The sequence below is a fragment of the Homalodisca vitripennis genome, chromosome 5 (assembly GCF_021130785.1).
Source record: "Homalodisca vitripennis isolate AUS2020 chromosome 5, UT_GWSS_2.1, whole genome shotgun sequence".
NCBI classification, from domain to species: domain Eukaryota; kingdom Metazoa; phylum Arthropoda; class Insecta; order Hemiptera; family Cicadellidae; genus Homalodisca; species Homalodisca vitripennis.
The window spans coordinates 102,571,323-102,595,759 of record NC_060211.1 but is presented as its reverse complement, the minus strand read 5'-3'; the positions used below and the strand labels follow the sequence as shown (position 1 = coordinate 102,595,759).

The following is a 24,437-nucleotide window of genomic DNA, read 5'->3' as shown; positions in this document are numbered from 1 at the left end:
CCAGTGTACAGTATGTGTGTAAATACTATAAAGTTTAGGACTATGACATTCTTCTGTCTGAACTAAACTGTTTTAACAGAACGGAGGAATCAAGAAGCAAAAGTATCCAAGAAAGAGCTGACGTTTTTGTACAAACATCTTTGAAAAGTGTGTTCCCTATGCTTTTTTGAACTTTTTCGTTTTGTACTATACAATTCCAATGAACTCGGCATCGTGTGAGAGATCCTTTATCATGCTTACGGCGGTTAAAGACATATACTAGAAACTCTATTGGCCAGGAGAGGTTGTCTTCGTTAGCCCTTTTGGCTATTGAAAGGAGTGTAGAAATAGACATTTCAAAAGTAATTGATGACTTCAATTCAAGCCAGAAGAGAAGGCTTCATTTTGTTTAAAACTAACTTGTGGATGCAGTCTGGTTACATAGAATAAAGTGAAATTTGTTTGATCATGTTTTACTTGATTTTTCCTTTTATAAAAAACAAACGGCTGGGCACACATAAATTAAAATTGGGCACACTTTTGAGTTGTGTGTGAACAATAATTACCTCACTTGTGGACCTTGTGGTTTAGTTAATAACTCAATTCATTAAAAATTATTGTTTTAGGCTAAGTTGTTTAGCAGTAAAATTTTGTAAAAATAGCTTGAAAAAGCTTAAAATACTAACAAATTTAAAGCCAGTTTCTTACAATTTTCCGGGGGAGGGCCCCGGACCCCCCCTCCACCTGGGGGGTATTCCATACCCCCCAGTAGATCTTGCCACCCCAGTTAAAAAGCTGAAATGACGCCCATGGTGCCAACAAGGCCAAGGTATTTTTAACTTCTAGTTTAAAAATCATTGTAACGGAGGCTAAGAAACTATTTTATTACGTTAGTATTAATTGTGTGTAATATTAAGCTACGACCGGAACAGTTTTCCAAATTACTTTATAATATGCTCATCAGGCGATTATTTGATAGTGTTCGAAAGTATCTTGTCCAAATCGGAATTCGAAACCGGGTCCTGGGTGATAAGCTGAGGCGCTAAACACCTCCTATCTGGGATGGAATATATGCGTATATTACGTGAGTTATAATGCGTATTTATGTCTCAGGCTTCTATCTCTGACTATGTAACAGTGAAAGCTTCTGTGTTGAAAAACTGCACGATTTCTTACGAATACATAATGAAGTCTTTCTTTTTAAGAAAATTCCATTCCATGCAGGTTTTTTCTCTATTGTGATAAATTGCCTCTTCCCCTCCACTTGGTTCCATGTTTTACTTGCTTTTTTATTTCAATATTAAACAATGTATTCATTTCTATGGATGAACTAGTAACAAATAATTTTAGGAACTATAAAGTTTAGTAATGAATAATACAACATATTGTGAAACGACAACGTTTATTGCATAGTTACATAATTATACATCATAGAACAAGATCTAATAAAGGATATACATAAGCTGAGATAATATCACATTTTAGAAATAAATAATACTTAGTGCTACTTACATTGCTATTTACAAGAGGTTAGTTAGACAAAGGACATATTATTAAATTTAATAAGGCTTTGGGCGCAAGCAACCAGTGTCTAAGTTACAAGATTCTGCCAAAGACAATTCCCATGGCTATTCCAGCAAAGAATGAGGCCATGAAAACATGTATTTCATGGAATACAATGTCATCCTCATTATTTGTCATTTTATTAAACCACATCTTTGCCTTACGCTCTTTCTTCTTCAGAAGAGTTTCAGCTTTGTCCAGTTTCCGATCTACGTACTTTTCAACCTGAAACAAATCAAATACATTTCTTAAAATGATATCACTACACCGATAATTTTTGTTATAAAAACGTATGGCGATTACAAATGCGAATATTAACTTTGTAATTTGTCTGATACATGTTGTGAATGAATGTTTATTTAATTTTACTTCAATAAACGAAAACTGTCCAGATATTAATCTCAGTTTTATACACGAAGTATCATTAGCGAAGAAAATGTAACCTTGACATCTTGCTGAGTTAGTTACCAGCCAACAGAAATCGCTACTGCTACCATACTGTACGTAAACAGTGTCTTGTCTAGCCGCTGAATAAGCGTTGCGAACCGTTGTTCTATAAAATTTATGTTTTTTTCTTTCTGTGATCAATATGAATTAAATGCATTTTTTTGAAGTCTACACCACCTAAATATGAGTTTCAAACTGAAAATGCAACAAAACTACAATAAATGAAAAAACTAAACTTGTAATTAATTATTTTAATATTTCATATTCGATAAACATCTTGAATACGTGGACAGTAAATTTTATTGTATTTCAATCTGAACTAAAAACTATAAAACAAACTGCTTAAATCTGTTCACTGGGCCAGAAAACATCTATTAACCTAAAATCGTTTGGTAAGACGATTGTCACAGAAATTGTGCTGTTACAAACACAAACATTACGTTTCTTCATCTAAAATCCTTTCTTTTCAGGTCTGTCCATAAAACAATCAGTAGAAAGAAACAAATTACCTGAAAGCGCTACACGGAAATCGTTTATAAATGACGCCTTATATATAAGTGTAAAAAACACATGTGCTCATATTCATAAAATTAGAATAATATTAAATTTGTTTTCATGTAGCCTACCAGTATTATTGGAGAAAAGCAGAATAGTAGGCAGAAAGTATTAGAACCACATTAAAGACATATGCAAGTACTAGGCTTTCTATAAAAGCAAAATCAGAAAATCGTACAAGGGTTCAAAATACTGCGTTTCTAATCGTAGAGTCCACATTAGTTTCTATTTTCCGTCCCAGCAGGTTAATAGCGCCCACCCCAATCACTACTAGTGCGGGGGACTCGGACATGGTGCGATAAGAGCATACGATGCGCAAAGCCACTCTTCGCTGAATCTCAAGGATGCGCTCTACACCACTCTGGTGGATTGAGATGCAAGGGTCTTGAATCTACCTCACTGCAGGCTCATTTTGACATATTAAAAACATATTGATGTTACTTAATTAAGTAAATGTTTATCTAAGTAGGTGCCATTTAACGATTCAAATTAAACTACGAATCAGGTGTAAAGGTTTCAAATTTAGGGCATTTTGACCACTTCATAAAATAAAAAAATAAATTTTTACGAAAAAATTAAATACATATACATGCACGGATTGGAATGTTATAATCGTGAAACAGCAAACAGTTTTGTAAAAACTTCTAAAATGAAGGTACAATTAGGCAAATACGAAGGTCTGCATTCAAGCCCAGTTGGTGGCACGCGAGGTGGTTATGCGGGAGTCAGTCAGCAGCTCTCCCACTCGAGCCCGTTGGGTATTTTCCCTCACCGGTTTAATTTAGCTACCGGATAGCGCTTATGCCGCGTTGTCTTTCGTTTAGTGTGAACTGACTCGTGTTTCAAAGTTACGATTCCAGAGCTATTTAATTTCTAGTATATAGTCCCGCAACAGTATTACAGACGTTGACTGCGGCAGACGCACTGGTGCAATGCCAGGCACAAAACAAGAACACTCAGTATAGATCAGTAGTAAAGGTGTTAACAGGTATTATTATAGCTGGACAGTTATTGTACAGTAGTTTAAAACATAAGGTATGTTTATATAGGCTATGAATATTTCATATCTGTTGTACCACCATAGTTTTTACTTTTCAGAATCTTTGTTGTCGACCAGTAATTATTGTTATTGTTATTCTAGAAGAAGATATGGTTCATAATTAAAATGGGACAGCTCTTATTTAATTCAAGCCCATTGTATAATATGAGCGCAAGTGATTTGTGTGACTCGTACATTACAAAATTTTAATGACATTGCTATTTTTATTTTCTATTCTACATTAACAATGTTATTAAATAAAATATTCCAATTCGGAACAATCAAAAAATTAAAATAATAATTGTTAATGGTTAGTTTATATAGTACACAACATGAGGAATTTTTAATGGGTGAAACGTTAATATAGACTCTTATAATACGTACTTTCAACATCTTAACTCAACTCCATCTACTTAAAGCCTTACCAGATTTAAAAAGTAATAGCATAATAGTGGTTTAGGGTGTATTTCATAGAAATATGCCTATTTTAATCAAGCTCATTAATTAATTTTCGGGTAATGCTTCACCTTTTCTCCGATCATGGCTTCGAGAACGCAGAACCACAATTATCTAAATATGTACATCAATTAAAACATCTACCACGTTACTCGATTTTATAAGGAATGGGTCTATACAGTTTGTCTTCCTTTTCTCTCTGAAATGACTGATTTATGAGTGGTGCCTGGTAATTTCACAGCAAAACATAATATTTAAGTAAAATTATAACAAATGTATTGCAAATATTGGAAGATAATTGGAACTTCATTGTGTTCTATAAAAAACACTTACATTCACATTTCATGCAAATCATCACAACCCTTGGTTTTCTGTTATAGTATATTTAGCATTTTAGTAAAATTTATCCAACAATATTTCATATAATTAATAAAAATGAATGTTAATAATTATTATTTTGTCCATTTCAGAAGAGTTTGTAAGACAGATTGAATGGATACATGTTATAAAACTAGTATGGAATGAGGAGCGGAGGAAATGGGTCGACAAAGTCTTGCCATTGCGCGCTAGCTCGTGCACACGACTTTGTACGTCGTTACGCGCCGCGTCGTATTTTCCACAAAACTCAGACGAGGGTGTTCGGAAACCCCAATCCTTTCCACAGCTAATGGCTTACCTCGAGGCGACAAGAGATAGAATATCCTTTGTTGCCTCGTCGTCCTCCCTACAACGGCTTCAACCGATCTCACCAGCAGCACTCCTTGTGGATTTCTAAAACATCGTACTGCGATGTCTGATCGGTACCTCGCATTCTTAAACTTACGAGTGTGGTATTTTTTAACTCATCTAATCTGCCCAGATTCTCGCTCCATACATCAAACTCGACTGGCTGAAGTCAGTAAAAGTTGCCTTCCGCTTTGAGATAGACTTCCGATGTTTACCACCAGACTTCTCACTTAGGTTGTGGTCACTGCTGCAGCCTCACTTGTCGAATCTGTTCTTACAAGAAGATATTACAGTCCGGCACCATCACCACGTACTGAAAAATCCCGTCGTTTTTATCATTTCCAACTTCACTGTCATCGAAATCCTCACCCAGGTTAGCATAACGATCTACATTTAAGCGTTCGCCAGTTAGAGGTTGTAATCACCCACCCACCCATTGATTTGTCACACGGCCTAGATCAGTTTGATCGTGATGTCTCTAGTGTCAGAGATGTCACCATTATGGCAACACCGTCCGTATAGATGTCGTCCAAAATCAAACAACTGACCCAGAAGTGAGGAGGTTTTCTATCATATACTCCCCTCGTACGAAAAAAGTCGTTCAAAACTGCTAGCAGGTAGCCAGAAACATGAACTTTTGTTCAAGTGCTTCAAAAAACATCACTCCAGCGCGCACCGTGCCGAGTCGAACTGGTTCTTCACGATCTAGGTTCACCACCTCTACGATCTCTGTGATAACGCTCATCAAGGAAATATTCACGAGAGCCGTGTTGGTGTCCAATATTTTCTTTACAACAGGACTGGTATTTTGTAAGTTATGCCTTACATCCACAAAATTAAAGTGGTAAAGGACACGCCATAAACGCGAGATGAGCAAAGACATGTTCTTCACGTAGTTTTCGATACCATTTCCGGTGGTTTGAGCTGCTTCTCCATCACCTTCTCAGTCGGGTCCAAAATACACTGAGACCAGTAACTGTGGCTCCTGCCTCTTAACCAACCTTCTTCTTCCAGTGCGATGTGATAAAAATCACATTCTCCATACAGAATTTCATACGAAGAGTCTCAAACGGCATCGTGTGACATCTTTCGATGCTTCTGTTGGGACACCTAGGAGTTAGAATCGTCTCTTGTTCTTCAAAGAATTTAAGACTATTAACAGCTTTTCTGTGGTGAATAAAGAGAAGCTATCTACACCTAATGGAAAGGTGAATTCCTTCTTACGAAAGAGGTCATGACGTTTACCATACTGCATGAATACATTAGAAACCACCACCTTAAGATACCACCAGATGATGCAGATACGAATTAGTACATGAAAAGTTTGCAACCCTTCCCCCAACGATCTCGGTCTAGCATTCACTGGACCTTCCACATCAACCACTCAAGCAATATCAACATGCAGAATACCTTCACTACGGCTTTATGCTGAGTGATCTTGAGTTACTCACAGGTCATCACTGGCCTAAGGCATCTGTTACAGTCGATGTGTTAATGAAGCACTGTGCAATTGTTACAACTTTGTATTACATAAGCATCAGTCGGACACCAGCACAGTATTGAGGTATTCTCCTTACAATTGGTTTTGTTATGTAAATCGCTAATTCATACGTAAATATACTGAACACATCCAGACACGGGATCTCAAGGGAAACAGAGTATGACTGTATTATGTTCAAAATCTTGCATCAGACAATAAATGTGGCTTGTGTTAAAAAACAATTAACAAAAGCTTTTCTCTGTCATACTGTACCTGCATTCTCTACTGATAAGGGCAATTTGGAATAACACACAAAACAGGTTAATTTTCTACAAAAGAAAGAGAAAATTTATATATTTGTACTTGTGGGACACTTCTTCAGACATTGTGCATGTTGGTGATGTTTTATATTACAATACATGGGAAACTAATATACCAAGGCAGCAAGCATTGTACACGGCCAATAAGAGTCGATAAGTACTAATCATAGCGCCTTCTATTGTTCATGTACACTACGTGGAAGAGGAAGCGAGGGATCTCTCAGCAAAATTCTACTTATTTCCTTTCTAAGGGATTGGGGATTGATATAAATAAGGATAATGAATCCTTCATATGTATTTCCAAGCCTTCAGTTGAAATATTCTGATATCTAGTTTTGAGCAATATTTGAGGGGTTACTGGACACCCAAAAAGATTTCTAACCTTATAGCCGGGTCTCCAGGCTTGGAGCGCTCTAGGAAATTTCCTCTATAATATATGTTTCTATTTCCTTCAGTCAATGTGATTCCACATGTGCTTATTTACCCTAAACTAATTACCCTACCCTATAAACACTGTTTCATTAAGTAGAACAAATTATTTTAATCAATATTTACTTCTAAATAATATAATACTTGCTGGATTGTATAAGTTACAATTATGAACTTAGTTACAATAGAGATAAATTAAATTGTTTAATTATAAATTTCTAAATTTTACAACTAAACAAAACCCTTCCAGTTGTTCAAATACATCCCAAATACAAAAATGTAAATACTACTAATTTCTTATATTGTACTTGGAAATTGAACAGTTTATTTGTTGTTATAAACATGTTGTAAAGAACGTAACTCTGGGATTTATGTACTCCGGAAAATGCAATTTATCTACCATTGAAAGAATAGGTCTACTCCCATATTCAATCACATTTATTTTTGAACTAGCTGTTATCCGCCGCTTCACATACAATTTTCAAAATCTAATTACTTAGCATACTTAGTAAACGCATTTATTGTAATTTGATGGAGCCCTATGATATGTAACGTAAGTATGGATAAATCAAGAACAGTATTAATGGCTACAAGTATCAGAGGTTAGAGAAAATTGTGACTGACTGCTTTTGAGCATGTAAGAGTGTTTCTGGTCAAATTAATCAGATGTTTACGCCATAGCTGAGTTTGCCATAGTTTAGTTTGATTTGTTGTCTCGATAAAGAAAATACATATATACTGTAGTCATATGAAGGACTAAGAAACCTACTTTGGTAAAAGATGTCTCTTAAGGCCGCTGAAATTAACCTTGATAAAAAAATACATATATAGGTCTCTTAAACCCACTGTGGCTAAAAAGCGTTGACATTTGGTCTAAGATACTTCCAGTTCCATAATAGAGTTTGCCTTGCTGTCCCAATAGAGAAAATATATAACAAGTAGGACTGAGAAGCCTACTTTGGTCAAAAAACGTCTAGTTCCAGTTTATGAAGAAATCCTTACTATGTTCATGCAACATTTAAAAGTAATGGTTTATAAAAGATTTGCGTTATAGAAGTCTCATTTTACAGACTGCAGTTTGGGAAATAATGGCACGTTGAGGCATGTCAGTGTTTACTCCTCTTTTTCGCTGAAGTCACTGTAAAAATGACATATCACAATGTCAAGGAGACAGACCAGTTTTGAATATTTTATGTGCAAATATTCACAGCTTTCTTCATTAAAGCATTAAAATAGTATTTCCAATGAATTGGATGTTTTAAATATGTGACTGGTGCAATTTGGAGTAAAAGTTATATAGCATCTTTGTCTTTGCTATCTGCATTACACTACTGATTACAAGCACTGTATACTAATTATTTTCTCAAATGTTTTATCCTCTTTGATGACTTTCATCTAAAAAATTTTTCCATTATTACCATTATTTTTCCCAAATTCTAAAATATTCCGGAAAACTTTTTCAATTGTTTTATTCAAATAAACCTTCCGCGGAGTTCACAAAGAATATTTAAAAAGAGAAATTAGCCAAATTGGTCCAGCCGTTCTTGAGATTAGCACTTAGCAACACATTTAGATATTCATTCATTTTTGTTTATAAGGTAAGCTTATATAGTTTAAAAACCAAAAACAAACATGGATAAATTATTAAAGCTAAAAAAGGATTTAGAATAATGTGAAATCTAAAACATAAAGATTCTGTAAATATAACTTTATCGATTGGACAATTTTAATTACATATGGTATGTATGTCCTTGAAACTATTATAATTGCAAACCAAAATTTGCATAAACCTAATGTAGGCCATCAAAATTACAATAAAAAAACATTTTAATTTTAAAACCACCACTGTTTAAAGATTTAGAAGAAAAGCCAAGCTATGCCAGTATTTTTTTTTTTACATTTGCAAGACAGTATTCTGAGGAGAAATATCACAGATACATTTAAAGCCAATTAATTGTTGTATTCAAATTCAATTGACGAATCTCAAAATATTCTTATATATATATATATATATATATATATATATATATATATATATATATATATATATATTACTTTCATCATTGCTTTATGACAGACCTTGCTTACATTCATCTGAAATGGAGAATAAGAAATAATCGGCAAAAGATCATTGATAACAGTTATACTATTTAATTGTACTTTACAGTTGGTATAATATTAATAAATTTGATATTTCTGTAATTCTGCAATACTTGTTCTTTCCTCATAGCTCATTTTTTCACTTTCAAATTAACATACAGTCCTGAAATGTTTCCATTGGTATTATTATAATCGAAAACACCTTACATTCATTCTGTATAAAAGAAAGCCTCAATATACTTTTTTAAAAGATTAAGTTTTTTTAAGATTAAACTTTGAGTAAAAAGAGAATTGTATGAATCTGTATTTAGTTTTCTTGGTCATGAATAATACCTAGCACCACCTTGTGTAGATTAGCTCTTCTACTGACTCCTCACTTAATCATTCATCCAACTATATGCTAATCCTAGCTTAAGTAAGGGGAGATTAAAACAATTAATTTGAAACTGGTCCTCTTCCAGAAAAAGTTGTTTTACATACAAAATACAGACAAAGTTAACAATTTATTTTCTGAATTTGGTATTTTAAGGCCAGTATGCTAGACACCAATTATTTTTCTATGTAGAACTGATATTTTAGTAGCAGGTGCCATGTTTTTTTAAAATTGTATTTATTATTACTTATATCCGGTACCTGGTAAAAAAAATGGGTAGGGTACGATAAGCGGACCCGGTTTTTTTTATATAGAAATTGGCAAACGATATTACTTAATCATAACCATCGATATAATCAATTGATACTGATTAATTATTTTGAAACAATTAACTTAAATAATCTATATCAACAGCTGTAAACACTTTCAAATAATACACGTAGGTAATATTTCAATTTTACATAAGTAACATGATTATTAAAAATGGCAGTCAATTTAAAAAGAACTACACGACATTGCTTTGAAAGAAGATAAGACATGTTTTTGTGGCTTCAACATGTTGGACTCGTACCGAAAAACCCATTATGTGAAATTTGTGGGAAAGAAACAACTGTAACTGTGAGAGGAGCAAATATGTAAGTATGTATGTATTTATGTCTTCAGTTTTCCTAATTTTGGTTATAATAGTTTGTCACTGTAAATATTAAATTCATATTTTAAGTTAAAACATATGATTGTTATTGAGGTTTATATATACATTTATATCGATCAATAGTCTAGGATTTGAGATGCAAATATAAGGTATCGATGATTACATTCTTCAACATAAAAAAACCAGGTCCGCTTATCGTACCATACCCAAAAAAGTTCCAAAAATATAACATCAAAGCTTACACCACTGTAAAAATGCAAATAACATTCCGAAATGTGTTTGTGAACATTCTTTTGTTTCATTTTCTTCTTCAGAACTAAATGATGGATAATAATATAGGGAGAAAATTCCTTATCAGTTACGAGTAGCGAATCCCATTATTCAAAATCTCAAAATCATGAGATTAGATTTAAGAATTTTAAGAAGCTGTACAAAAGGGCAATCTCTAAAGCAAAAAAACTGCAAATGATTCACTCATCATAAACTCCCAATTGCAGCAGCAGCTGTAATTGACTTAAGTGTATCGAGGAGTGAAGATATTTATGGCCTTTCCAATTTTGTCTTTAAGGATACAGTTGATGAAATTTTATCACCCCTAACCTGCCTTATAAACCAAATCTTAACTGTAAGTGAATTTCCAGACTCTAAAATATTGTAAAGTTACACCTATTTTTAAAAAAGGACGAAAAGAAATGCCCAAGAACTATAGGCATATTACTATTGTACCAACCCTTAGCAAAACAATAGAAACCTGTATGTTTAAGCAATTATATAAGTATTTTATGGAAAACAATTTACTGTACAAAAACCAGTTTGGATTTAGGCCAAATCACTCTACTGTTAAGGCTATAAAATGTCTAGTTAATTCAATACTAAGGGGTCTAGAAGACAAACAGGTAATTGGTTCTATCCTTATAGACCTAACAAAGGCTTTTGATGTTGTTACTCACTCTATTCTTTTTGAAAAACTTAATTTCTATGGTATAAGAAACAAACAATTAAAGTTGATTCAAAGTTACCTAACAAATAGAATGGAAATGGTAACTGTAAACAATGTTTCGTCACAGTATCAGAAGATAGTAGCAGGTGTTCCCCAAGGTTCTGTACTTGGTCCTTTTTTGTTTTTAGTCTTTATTAATGATTTTCATGTTAATCTTTCATCCATGTCTGTACTTTATGCAGACAATACAAGTACAACCCTTCTTTGTTCTAATGTGAATGTGTGGCAAATTAATGTACAGTTAATAAATGCTCTTCAACAAGCTAAAAATTCAGCCAACAACTTTATTATAAACGAAAATAAGACTCAAAACATAATTTTTACATGCAATAATAATTTAGATTTAGATGATAACTACATTAAACGTGTTAAGCCCTACATTAAACAGTAAACTTAGCTGGAGGCCACACGTGGAAGGTATCTGTAAAAAAATTTCTAGAGTTATCTGTTACCCATCTGGTGCCTCCAAAAAAGTTTTCTTATGGCAATAAAAGGCAATCAGGTTAATGGCGGATCTTTTTAATCAAGAGTCCTGCAGACAGTCTTTTTGTAATTTTAAAATAATGACTCTAGCTTGTATTTACATATATCACAATTTAATGTTTTTTAGAGAAAATATCAACACCTTTATCTATAGTGAGTTAGTACATGATTACAACATTAGATTTCGATATAATCTTGTAGCACCTCGAGTAAGATTAACTCAGACCTATAATAGTTACAATTCCCAACAAACTAGATTATTCAACAAACTACTAGTAGCTATAAAAGAACTACCAATTAATAAGTTTAAATTAAGGATTTCAACTTGGCTTAAGACAAAAGCTTTTTACTCTGTTAACGAGTACATGAAGTGTGACATGTTTAATTTGTTACAAAATACATCTAGTTAATGTAACTAACTTAGTAGTAAGTAAATTAGTTTTTATGTCAAATGTTTTTCATGACGAAGCCTATTGTAACTGAAAATGTTATTTAATGGCCAATAAAGATCTTGAACCTTGAATCTAGAATCATGTTTTGACAATTTTTATCAAAGGAAAGACACAAGAAAGGAAGGGTACGCCTATTAACACATTTTATTCAAATTTATTCACAAGCACTATAAAGAATAATAAAAAACCAATCACAAAATAATACTTAAACTTTTTAATTTAAACTATACTAGTAAGTCTAATGTGATAAAAAAAATGCAGAAGTAGAGGTTTGTGATAGATCCATGGGTGAGAAAAACTACTTGTATTGTATATTCCCACAGGCAATCAAAGGAAGGAGCCAACAGTTCATGAACAAGCCAGACCTATGAGCAACCCGCCAGAGAAGCTAGCTGAGAAGTAAGTATTGCTTTTGAAAAATGAGCTCACCTGCAACAACCAACTCAGTTTTAGAAAAACAAACAAATCCGGACTATTTCTTAGAATACAAATAACTAACAATTTAATATATAATCCAAACTGAGTGTGATAATGATATTCTCATTTAAATATTTATTTATCTTTCTAAAAAAATAAAAACTGTTAATGCTGGCATTTTTATGATATATACAGATAAACCTGGAGTTTGTAGACGGAGTCAAAAATAAGGAACACTGTTTTTCATGCACTTTTCTATTTGCTCAATAATCAAGCAGTATACCAATTTTATAACAGTACCCTATAATAAATTAAGGTTCAGTTTCTAAATTGCAAGTTTTGGCCATCTGCTTTACACAGCACTAGATAACTTATACGTCTTGTACTACTGAATTATGACCAGTGGCGTATGAAAGGGTCCTGTCCACCTCTGTCAAGAGCATTTTACTTCACAACTGATCATCTAACAGTCTATTTTTTGACTAAAAATAATATTTGTGTTGGAACTTTAAAATCAGTCATAATCAAATATATAAATTCGAACTTTATAACTATTTATAAAGTACAGGTATCAATAATGTACCAGTACTCGTTACTTTCAGTAACCAAGTACAAAATGTACGTTTGATTTAGGATCATATGTAACAGAGTGCTCCTAAAATGGTACAGGTGCATGTGTTACTGCTGAACGAGTCCAAGTACTTCGTCCCAGAAGTGGTGGCAAGTGTGTAAAGTATCTGTAATAATAATCTGTATCGGGTACTTTCGGTTTTTGGACAGATGAGTATCCGGTACAAAGTATCAGTTACAGTAGTTCCAACATGATCAGTTGTCACAGTAGTCACTGAGCAGTTCTGTACTTTGTTAGTTTGTTGTCATTCATTGTCGCTAAGACCACCCCAGCCCTGGGTACTGTGGTGATCGCACGTTAAAACAAGCAGTTGCCGGTTAAGGTTATTTAACAAAACCTGCTCAATTTAATCTGTTTTAAAACATAACGTTTTAAATGGTGGTTTAAAAAATTACTTGCTCAAGAAAATAACTAAGAACTCCATGACGTAACCAAACAGAATTTTGTAGACCACCCGGTCAAGAATAAAAGTTAAGATGGGTTTATTTTTTAAGCGGTATTTAATAAATTTACTTTCATACTATTCTAAAATTTAAAAATAAACATACTCAATAACAGTATAATGGTTTATATCTTGAATAAACATTTGGTCTTAATCGGATCACAAGTTATGAATTTATGAGTTGCCTCTTGGTTGAAAAACGCCAAAAACCGGCATTTTTCAATGTTATCGACATAAACACTGGAAGTTATTGTTAGTAAACCGTTTTATATTTAAAAACGCAGAAATAAAGTGGCTATATTTTAATGTAACTCCCGTTATATGTGAGCTCTTTTAGTTAGTTTGTGTTCAACTTTCGAACTAGAATTTGTACTTTTTCATCCAAGAGTAAATATCCAGATTTACCTCTCGTCTTGATTTGTGATTTAAACTTAAATTATTTCGTTCAACAGTTTTTAATGTTATGATTAAATTTAGTTTTAGTAAAATACACTTCACATAAACTGTATTTGTTAAAGAAGATTGTAATTATCCCTGTTAAGCTTCCTGCTGATTGGTGGGGGCGCGGTGTTACTGTAAACTTCATACACTCTGACCTAATCTTTGCCCTCATTTTATTAGCTCATAAGTACTATAAAATAACAATTTTAGGACATAATATTTTTTAAATTTTAAGGGAAGAGGCCCCTGCTGATCTGGGGATTTTCTACACCCCAACTCCCCGGTATTCCTGACATCCCCCAGAGAAGATTTTTGTGAATGCACCACTGATTATGACTATAATACAATGTTATCCAAATGAATCGTTGTCACCGGGGGGTAGTACACCGTTAAATGTCAAAAATTTCATTATTTATTTTTTTCATTATAATTGTTTACTAGTTTGTTCTGATCAATACAGTAAAAGAATTATGATGATATCTTGATTTTTAGCTGAATTATGACAAAAAAAACAAAATCAATACATGAAGCTTTTTGTACAAAATCCAAATCTTGTACACTCCTCTTGTTTTTAGATTTCGTTTTCATTCAGTATACATTGATAGTAGGTAGTGTTTTGCTTTACAATCTGTGATTTGTTTTCTTATTTCTCTTTTACAGGCCTATGGCTTTGGTTTAATGTATTGTTTGTTTACATTACTTGAGTGAAGATTAGTGTCAACATTCACGTTTTCAGTGTCAAGTAATCGAAAATAGATTGACAGACTCTGTGATTGACCAACTAGGTGTGTACTTTGGTAATGCTATTAGAGCCAATCCCAATGACTTGGTATCAATGAGAAAGGCTGCTTGGGCAGTATGGAACCACAAGGCCAGTTCGGATGAGAAACCACTTCACCATTTTTGAGCGACTGGCCCAGAATCTTGGTGTAAGTACCAGCAGGCTATATCTAATGACTCAATGACAACTTTTAAACATAAAAATACAATACCATACCCTGTAATGGATTTCATTAAACCAATATTCGTAGATCTGACAAAGCCTAAACTTTTAAGAAGATGTTTAAAAGGAAAGACCCAAAACGCTAACGAGTCATACAACAATGTGCTTTGGAACATCTGCCCTAAAAAAGGTTTTGCTGGAAGAACAGTTTTAAATATTGCAGCACATGAAGCATCTTTGATTTATAATGAAGGGTATTTAGGTAGGTTAAAGGTTCTTACTCATTTATCCATGACTCCGGGGACTTTCTGTGAAGAATTGTTGAGAAATTTTGATGAGATCCGTGTGCGCGCATTGCTAAAGAAAGTTGAAAATCAAAGTTTGGAAGCCAGAAGAGCCAGAAGGAGATTGAGACTAGACCAGCAAAGGAGATTTTAAGAAGTAGAAGGTATAACATATGCAGCAGGGTCTTTTTAATGTATGTTAAAATATCATTTTTAATAGTTTAACTTTAACGGTGGTTTTCCGAAAGTTACTTTTTTGCCTACTATTTACATGATTTTTCAAAAAGTATTCAAGATATCCTTACCAAATTTTCAGGGGATGTTTATAACATCATTAGCTATAGCATGAACTAGGATTATCAGAAATGAATTAATATAACTCAATTTATTCAGGTAAATAAATGTTTTTTTTTTATAAATTTTGTTTATTTTGTAATTTATATTTTTTTTATTATTAATTTTAACATTAGACCAATATCCTTAGTTCATGCCATAGCCCTAGGTCTAACAAACAGAATGATACCAAATTTATGTGTAAAACTTTAATTTGAGCGTTACAATTATGTTAATAAGTAAGCTACGTAAAAAAAAACAAAAAAATTTATAACTCAGTAATAGAATAAAATATTTTATTAAAAATAATTTTAAAATAAACTGAAGTATATATCTAACTTACCCACAAAATTTCATATGTGTAGGTATATCAGTAATGTAATGTCTCAAAATATTTATGTCTAGTATAATCACTTCATAACAAGGTCACAAACTCTTAGAGTATTTAACTATAGATTCACTAATATAAAGAATCTACTATTCTTTTTCTCAATAAACACAATGGTGATCATAAATTATTATAACAAAAATAAAGAATAATACCTCCATAAGGTAGCAATGTTCACACACAATCTTTTTCAGTATTGTGCAAAAAATAATGTATTTCTTTATTATGCCTTATAACAAATCTTATTTTGATTCTCTTACACTATAACTAAAATTCATTTTCAATACATATTTTTAAGGGAATTATTTATAAAATAATGTGAATTAGATTTCAGTGCATCAATTATGCTACACACATTATGTTAGTACGAGTCTAAACTACTAAGAAATATAAAACATGTTAATTTATTTCTTATATCACTTTCAAAACACATATTATATGTCATGAGTGACAATTCTGGCTTGGTTGGCTCAGTGGTTTCTGGTATTAGGTTCACTGACCTGAGTAGTATTATAAAATTCCTTAAATACGCTTATAAAGGAGGGTACAATATAATACAACAGTAGTACACCAGACACAAAGTTGAAGGATATCAAAGCTTTAGTGCTTGGCAATAGACAGCCCCTTAAAAGAAAAATAAGCTAACCAGTGAATTCTATCACGTTTTATCCTCTAGTGGAACCAGTAAACTGATGTCACATATTTCCCCTACTCTTTATGCTACCTGCTGTTATTCACATGGGCTTTTCAAAGTGAAAGATTGGCGTAAATAGATTTGCATATACTTAAAGCACTTACTGTGTACCAAACCAATCTTAGGTATATAAATATAGCCACCCTATTTATTATTTATTTAACTTTTTTGTTTTTTTTTATGGAAACAGACTATCTACTAATTGTTTTAGAATTGGCTTTTAAAGTTCTATGTTAAACCAGGAGCATACCCAAGAAAATCATGACTACTGGAGTCCAAAGGCTTGTAAATGTTAAGTTGCCAATATTTTCTAGTATATACATTTAGGTTAGCAATAATAAAACCTACTAAGATACAATGACATGAAGGTGTACATAAACATCTTTTTACAACATTTTATATATACACCTATTTATTTTAAAATTACACAGTCATCAGAAGTACACCGAATAAGAATGTTCTAAATAGGGTAAGCTCCATCACCTACGTATATAAGCAGCCATTGTCCTTCCTTAAGATATGGAAGATTAAGATATGTTCGTATGCCACTCCAAGTGTATATAGAAATAGAAGAACACTACGAATTATAACAATTTATCAATTTTATATTATAATTTAAAGACTTTCTCTTCTAATTACAATAGAATTTTGATCTAACATTAAGCTCTTCACGAGCTCATATCAATCATTGCTGATTGGTTAGAATAATAAACAGGTTAGAAAATTTGAGTTAAATCAAAACACCCTCTAATTACTTAAGCCCTGTTCCCTACATTTTCATATTATTAAAACCTCAAAAACCTTCAAATTTATCAAATATTTACGGTTCAGTCATGTAGCAGGTAAGAAATCGCTATAACCGATAGGCCAGCAGTAATCGCGAACCGCGACTGCAACTTTATCGTTATTTGTAACTGAACGATATATCAGGTAAGAAATTACAGTAGTTGATGTTATTTTATTCGTTCTCTTAGAATCAACAAAATATTTTAAATAAATAAAGATGTACATATTTATTTATGTTAAGAAACTTAAATGGTTTAGTGGTTACAAACCGTTAAACATAGTTATTTTTTTAATTGGCAAATATGAGTTTTATAACAAAAATTAAAAATCGTATATTATAGATTTAAGTTGTATTTTGATAACCTTAAGAAATTTTTAATTATGTCCAAAGAGAATTACTACTCCAAAAGGTTGTTACACCATATTCAATTACCTTATTTTTTCCAATACTACAAGGCTAATTCAAAGACGAGTATTTTACGACTGATCTACCAACGAGTAAACTGTAGGACTTTATAGTTGTAAATAATAATATAATAAAACTATTATTAGTTATAGACTAATAAATTAATATATTTATTTATTAACAGGTCATATAAATGAGGAAAGAATAAGTGTATACTTGTTATTAGAAGTGTTCAGTTTGTAACGAATACAGCTGATCGATAGACACTTGTTCAATAAAAATGCGTTTAGTCTCCTGTGAACTGGCTTTAACGTTTTTGCTCATCAGACTGTCTGCAAACCTGCAAACAGCTGTTATATCGACCGGCTGGCGGCTGACGTTAATTGTCGCCTGTTTTCTGTAAAGCGTCTACTCACTCCATCAATCACACACAGGAAGTAAGTTTTAAATTGCTTACCGACGTATTATCAATCTTTAATATTGTCCTCATGCAAATTTTTTATGAGACAGAATTTTGTTCTTCAATTTTGTAAACAGATTTTTAAGATGGGTGACGTTTTTAAGCCTAAAGTAGTCTTTGTTTTGGGGGGACCTGGTGCTGGTAAAGGTACTCAATGTGCTAATATTGTCAAAGAGTTTGGTTTTATGCACATATCTGCCGGTGATTTATTACGTGAAGAAAGAAGTAAACCTGGCACTAAATATGGCGAACTGATAGATGAGCATATCAGAAATGGTATCATTGTTCCTGTGGAAATTACCTGTAAGTTAATTGAGATAGCAATGCAAAACTCAGGAAAAGAAAAGTTTTTGATTGATGGTTTTCCCAGAAATGAAAACAACCTAGAGGGATGGAATAAGGTTATGGCTGAAAAAGTAGAACTTCTATTTGTATTGTTTTTTGATTGTTCTCAAGATATTTGTGTCCAGAGGTGCTTAAAACGAGGGGCACAGGGAAGTGGCAGATCCGATGACAATGAAGAAAGCCTCAAGAAAAGGTTGCAAACGTTTGTGAATGATTCCATGCCGATCATTGAGCACTTCAAGGAAAGAAATTTGGTACATCGAATTGATGCAGACCAAGAACCAAATGAAGTATTTGAAGATGTAAAAGCTATATTTCAAAATATTCCTTGAACATAAAAGCTAAATTGTAGAATTTATTATAACCTAGGCCTATATAGGTCTAGATATTAGATGCTTATTGAATGTACTACCTAGCCTGTCCACAGAATAATTCACAGGTAAATAATTAATTATGTAGGAATAATATAGTAATTCAATTTTTAAACTTAAGTTTACGTGTTTCAAGATAATGTCCAAATTTGTTAAAAGTGCAAAATTTATGTTTGGTACTATTGCATTACATGGATCCTATGAGGCTATGAAGGGTCTGTTTGTATAATTTATATACTACACAAATGTTGCAGGTGAGGTTGGAGACAATTGGTCACTAAATTTTTGTATTATCTTTTATGTAATATTATTGTATTGTTGTTGATCAATTTAAATTCCACCCTGTGATTTTCACAAAACGTTCGTATCTTAGCAAAAGTAAGTTATACATTACATGTGAAGTCATTCACACTTAATCTGTCTATTATTACAAAGTAGACTGTCAATTAATATTTTTATTAACACTTATTTAGGTATTATTATTTATTTTTTATTACCTACTTCAAAAAGGAGCCACCAGTGTATAAAGAAATGTTTAACATTATAATAATATATAATAAATTACGTCTATAAGTTTGTTACATCTTTAACTACGTCTAGGCTAAATTTTTGTTTCACTGTCTAATATCTTTTAGGTCCATAAAAGTAAGTAATATTAAATTGGATAAATCACAAAACCAAAACAGCAAAACTAAATAAATAGTAAAATCAGCTATTGAAAGTGATTTAGGCTGCGGTATAATAAGCAGCCACCAACGCAATTGAATCAAGATTATTGATTATAGATATCGATAATATTGAATAAAACATTTGACCTATAGATATTTATAATTAATCATTTCCAGCTGTTTTTATTTAATTTATGTAGTGAGTAGTCTAGTGACACCAGCAAGAACAATGTAATCGTAAGTACTACACTGTTCAAATATAGTTTAAATAAAGTTTAAGTTATTTTATATAATCTGAAACATATTCATTTCTTTTAAATATAAAAAAGTATAGCTCCACTATAATACAGTTTTTAAAAGCCTAAAACGTAATTCAGTTTGACGTTTTGCCATTCTAATGGCAACAAGTAGAATGATGATGTACTTGTCTGTTTCACAAGGAGTCAGACATTGTTTACCCTTCAAAATAGTAAAAGATAAGTAAATGTTATTGTTTTGTTTTTAATACTTTATAAATATGTAGATAGTTTTTTATATTTTTTGTTAATAAAATAATTTATAAGATTTAAAACCAGCAGAACTATATTGTTCAGCTATATACATATACCTATTATGTAATTTGATCTGACATTTTGTTTTCAGTATTTTTAGATAGATGGTCATGAATATCGATAATTCAATTGTGTTGGTGGCTGTCTATTATTGTGCAGCCATGCTTTATGCAGATAAATATGGAGGACTCAAATTTACAGATATGTTAATATAAGTTGTTGAAGAGATGATTTGTTAGTTAACATCTTGCTAATTGTATATAGTTACTAATTATTAGGTAATTAATCTGAAACAGGAAAATAAATGTATACTCTTTACTGTTAATCAACATTAAAAATTTCAAGCATTCACACCCATTCAAAAATATTAAAAGTGATACACTTGCATTTACTTAACTGATTGAAAACATAGTACACAGTGATAATGTTAAAGAGAGAATATATCAACTGTTATTAGAAAGTAAAGAAAACCTACTGAACAATAAAAAGACCAAATCAAAGTGAAATCAAATATTTAATGATCAATTACTGTGTTTTATAAATAATTAATATCAGTTCTATTTTAAACATATTACATGAAGGCAATTAATTCTTTTAAGAATTGTTGCTAAATATATTATAACTGGTTAAAATTTAAAAGAACTTGTAGGGACAACAAAATTATGGCCATTTGACATTAATAAGTGTTAAGATGGCAAACACTTATTGTTATTATTGTTTGTTATAATATGTATTATAAAAGAAACACAATTTTTCAGAAACTGGTACCTGCTCCCTTTTTCACGTGTTGTATACTGTAATTTTAAGCATGTAAAACTACACCCAAATGTTTGTAATCAAGTTATCCCTCCAAATCGTTGACAAAGAATTTATTTATTTATTTATTTTCTATATAATTTGATCATTTATTACTTTAACTTAGTATGAGGAATATTCTACTATTTATTTGTGTAAACTATATTCAAATTCTGTTAGCAGTGGACAATAGTGGTAGCCTATTTAAAAAAAATATAATTTTTGGAGGTACTTAAATTATTGGTAGACTTTTTTTATTAATGTCATTAATGTTTTCAAGGGGAATCAATCCAAAAACATTGAGCAAAATTGTATATAGACTAACTCCTCTACAATCAAATTTGTGACCTCTTGGTTAGAGATCCTACTGTTTACCGGCCACTAAATGTATGCATTAAATGCATGGTTAAGAACCTAAGTTATGCATTCCATTTCTTTACTTTCTCATATTTGTAATGTAAAAATGTATTGTAATGGTCTACAAATTTCATTTTATTTTTCTTAGAGCTCTAGATTCAAAAAGGGAATTTAATGTTTGGTCACACATATTTAGTCCCAATTATATCATATACTAAGTACATTAGACTAAGTATATTGGATTACACTTTGGCTTTTATTGTGATATTGCGAACATTTTTGTAGTATACAATAAGTCCATAAGAATAAATTATTTCACTTTTTTAGTAGCAAACAGTTCATTCTTGTTTTATATTTTTTAAGCTAGGAAGTCATGCATTAATCCTTTGTCAAATGGCATATCCTATTTATTATGATGGTTGTAACCAAATGCGTATTTGGAAATTAAGAAACGATTGGATCAAAACACTCAAAATAGATCACTGTTACTAGGTGACATAATGTATACACAACTAAGATTTTTACCTATTTGAGACTAAAGGGATGGCTGAAAATTTCTTTTAAAAAATTCTCTAGGTATATCATATGTCATTGATAATATTTAATTTCAGTACTGGCCAACATTGTACCAAATGGTAAATGCTGTGTGCACTTGTTTACACTTTGGCACACTCATCAACAGGCCAAGGGCTGTGATGACAAGTTGTCCATTACATTAACTCAATTTAGTAAACATTAATTTTGAAATTTTCAAATGACCGATTTAATTACACTAAGAAAAACATAATACTTGCTACGAAACATAAGAAAACAGTCTGTATTTAATATCTCAGATTCGGTGTACAGGCAATTGTCCACTTTACTTTTTTATGGGTTATCTATATGCTTTATCATTTTGTCAGTTGAGAATTAAAATTCCATCCCCCTCTACTATCAGTGCAAAAGGGCAGCATTAATCATTAGGACAGGTTTTGTTTGCGTTCTGTACAGTTTTCTTGAGGCATATTCTTTTTATATCTTATATTTATTTTATTGTATTTAATAATGAACATAAAAACTCTAAATTTATTTATTCACCAATTGTTATGGTTTCAATGGTTTGAAACTGTTTAATATATTGATGTTTTATAAAGAATATATACTTTATTGATATTTTTTAATATACAATTTTATTTTATGACTAGTTTTTGTGTGTTTTTTGTGCATAAAATATCTTATGTCAAAGACTGTGTCACAATATTTCAAACATATTGTTAAACAACTAATACAGAGCCAAACAATAAACTTTTTCCTTTATTCTGTAAAAATTGTTATTTGAATTTAATATGATATAAATTTGTCAAAATTGTTGTACATAAAAATTCATGTAGAAATGCATCATCTTTGTTTCTCATTAGGAAAGAAATTTACAAATATTTGTTGGGAATTATAACAATTTCCTCCATTGCTCTGCTCACTAATTTTCCACCCAAGGCTCAGGCTTTTAAATAAATAAATATAAAATTAAGGTATCAGATCAATATGTAAAAATTAGATATATTTACACGTATCACACGTTTGTTAGTTTACATGCAAAAATTACAATTATAACATGCTTTAAATCTAACTTAAGTTTATATATACAAACAAAGTTTAAATTGAAAATTTGACTGACCTTATCGAGAATTTTAGGTTTCTTTGAGGACGTTGCTTCAATTTTATCAACTTGCTCTTCAACATTCTTATAAATTCTGTCCCAGTTGACTTTGACATAACCTTTGTGGTTGGCTATCTGCAAAAGTATGATCCCTCCGCCAACTGCCACTGCTGCTACTTTCCCAACTTTCATCATCAAATATCCAGTAAGCCTGCAATAATAATACAATTAACTCAAAACGTAATAAATAATGGAACAAAAAATTCACAAGCTTTGTATTTTGTTTAGAGTTTTTATCCATTCATGTTATATTATTTTACAATATAGGTGTTGTATTTAAAACCTTATCAGGGTTCATGTTTTACAATAATAATTAAAGTAGTGGTAGTGTTTTAACTGTATCTAGATTAGCAGAACGTGTTCGATACCGAAGCTTACAGTAGTGGTGTTTGATGATTATTGTATTACATTGAGCTGCTTTGTAGCCAAAGTGTTAATATCTTGCCAAGACAAATAGGGCTAGCACCTTTAAAATCAAATTAATATTTACTATATTTATTGTTTTAAATTGTGCATCTAATTATGTATACTTCTAATGTTGTATTGTAGCTTATGTAGTATACTTATATATTATAAATTTATAATGAATATTGTGATTTTATAATAGTGGTTATTATTAGGTTCATGCATTTATTGTTGTACATTATATAAAATACTGGTGTTTAACTATTTTAACACATTTAATTTTTTATTTATTAAAATTAATTCATACTTTTTTACAATAGTTTGTATTGAACAAATTGTTAAGATATGAATCCGTTATAAACTGTGTTATTTCAAAACATGTAATTAACATAAAATATAAAGGTTTTTAAGTTTATTATAGTTGTATACATCCATAGTATAAAATATCGTGATAGGTCATTTAAGTAAATTAGAATACTTATATTGTGATTTTGTTTAAAACGTAACAAAGTCTACTTCATCAAAATTGAGAAATTTAGTTTTAATAATTGTTATATTGCATGTATGTGTACATGAAAAATAAAGTTTATGTTGAAAATAAAACTTTTCTTATTTTCTGGAGTTACATCATACTCACACTAATGGGAACACTTACCAAACATTTAAGTGTTCATGAAGCACAGTACCTTTGTTCCATAGGTAATGGTATTAACACATAGTATTGTAGGGCGATATTCAAGACAAAAACTCATGAAAACTGATTAAGTAATAGGTATAGGTCAGTCACTAATAATCCAAAAATTCATATCAGGTTTAAACATTCAAAAGAACCTATAATTATTGTAGTCTCCTTGGTGCTTAAAAATTTGATTGAAACGAAAATTTGATCGATACTATAGAATTGAAATTAATATGGTATATTTTATTGTATCACAAGCAATTCAGTTTTGTTACAGAAAACCAGTACATT

The 24,437-nt window shown here is 31.3% G+C and overlaps 2 protein-coding genes across 2 annotated transcripts in view; one reads left to right on the top strand and one right to left on the bottom strand.

The window, feature by feature from the left end:
- Positions 1 to 1,362: 1,362 nt before the first annotated feature.
- LOC124362591 (FUN14 domain-containing protein 1A-like) overlaps positions 1,363 to 24,437 on the bottom strand; it is a 32,858-nt gene continuing 9,783 nt past the window's right edge. Inside the window, exons 2-3 of the mRNA XM_046817236.1 lie at positions 23,021 to 23,213; positions 1,363 to 1,767 (exon numbers count right to left, since the gene is read on the bottom strand). Of these exons, the coding sequence (XP_046673192.1) occupies positions 1,576 to 1,767; positions 23,021 to 23,213 (385 nt within the window). The 3' untranslated portion in view covers positions 1,363 to 1,575. The remainder of the gene's footprint in view (positions 1,768 to 23,020; positions 23,214 to 24,437) is intronic.
- On the top strand, positions 18,190 to 24,070 carry LOC124362590 (UMP-CMP kinase-like). Its single transcript, XM_046817234.1, has one exon. It carries the CDS (start codon positions 18,321 to 18,323, stop codon positions 18,954 to 18,956), a length of 636 nt encoding a protein of 211 aa, XP_046673190.1. The 5' UTR covers positions 18,190 to 18,320; the 3' UTR covers positions 18,957 to 24,070.

Bases quoted from the DNA above. Each gene is read 5' to 3' on its own strand.
- LOC124362590 (XM_046817234.1), top strand. From the start codon at position 18,321: ATGAGACAGAATTTTGTTCTTCAATTTTGTAAACAGATTTTTAAGATG.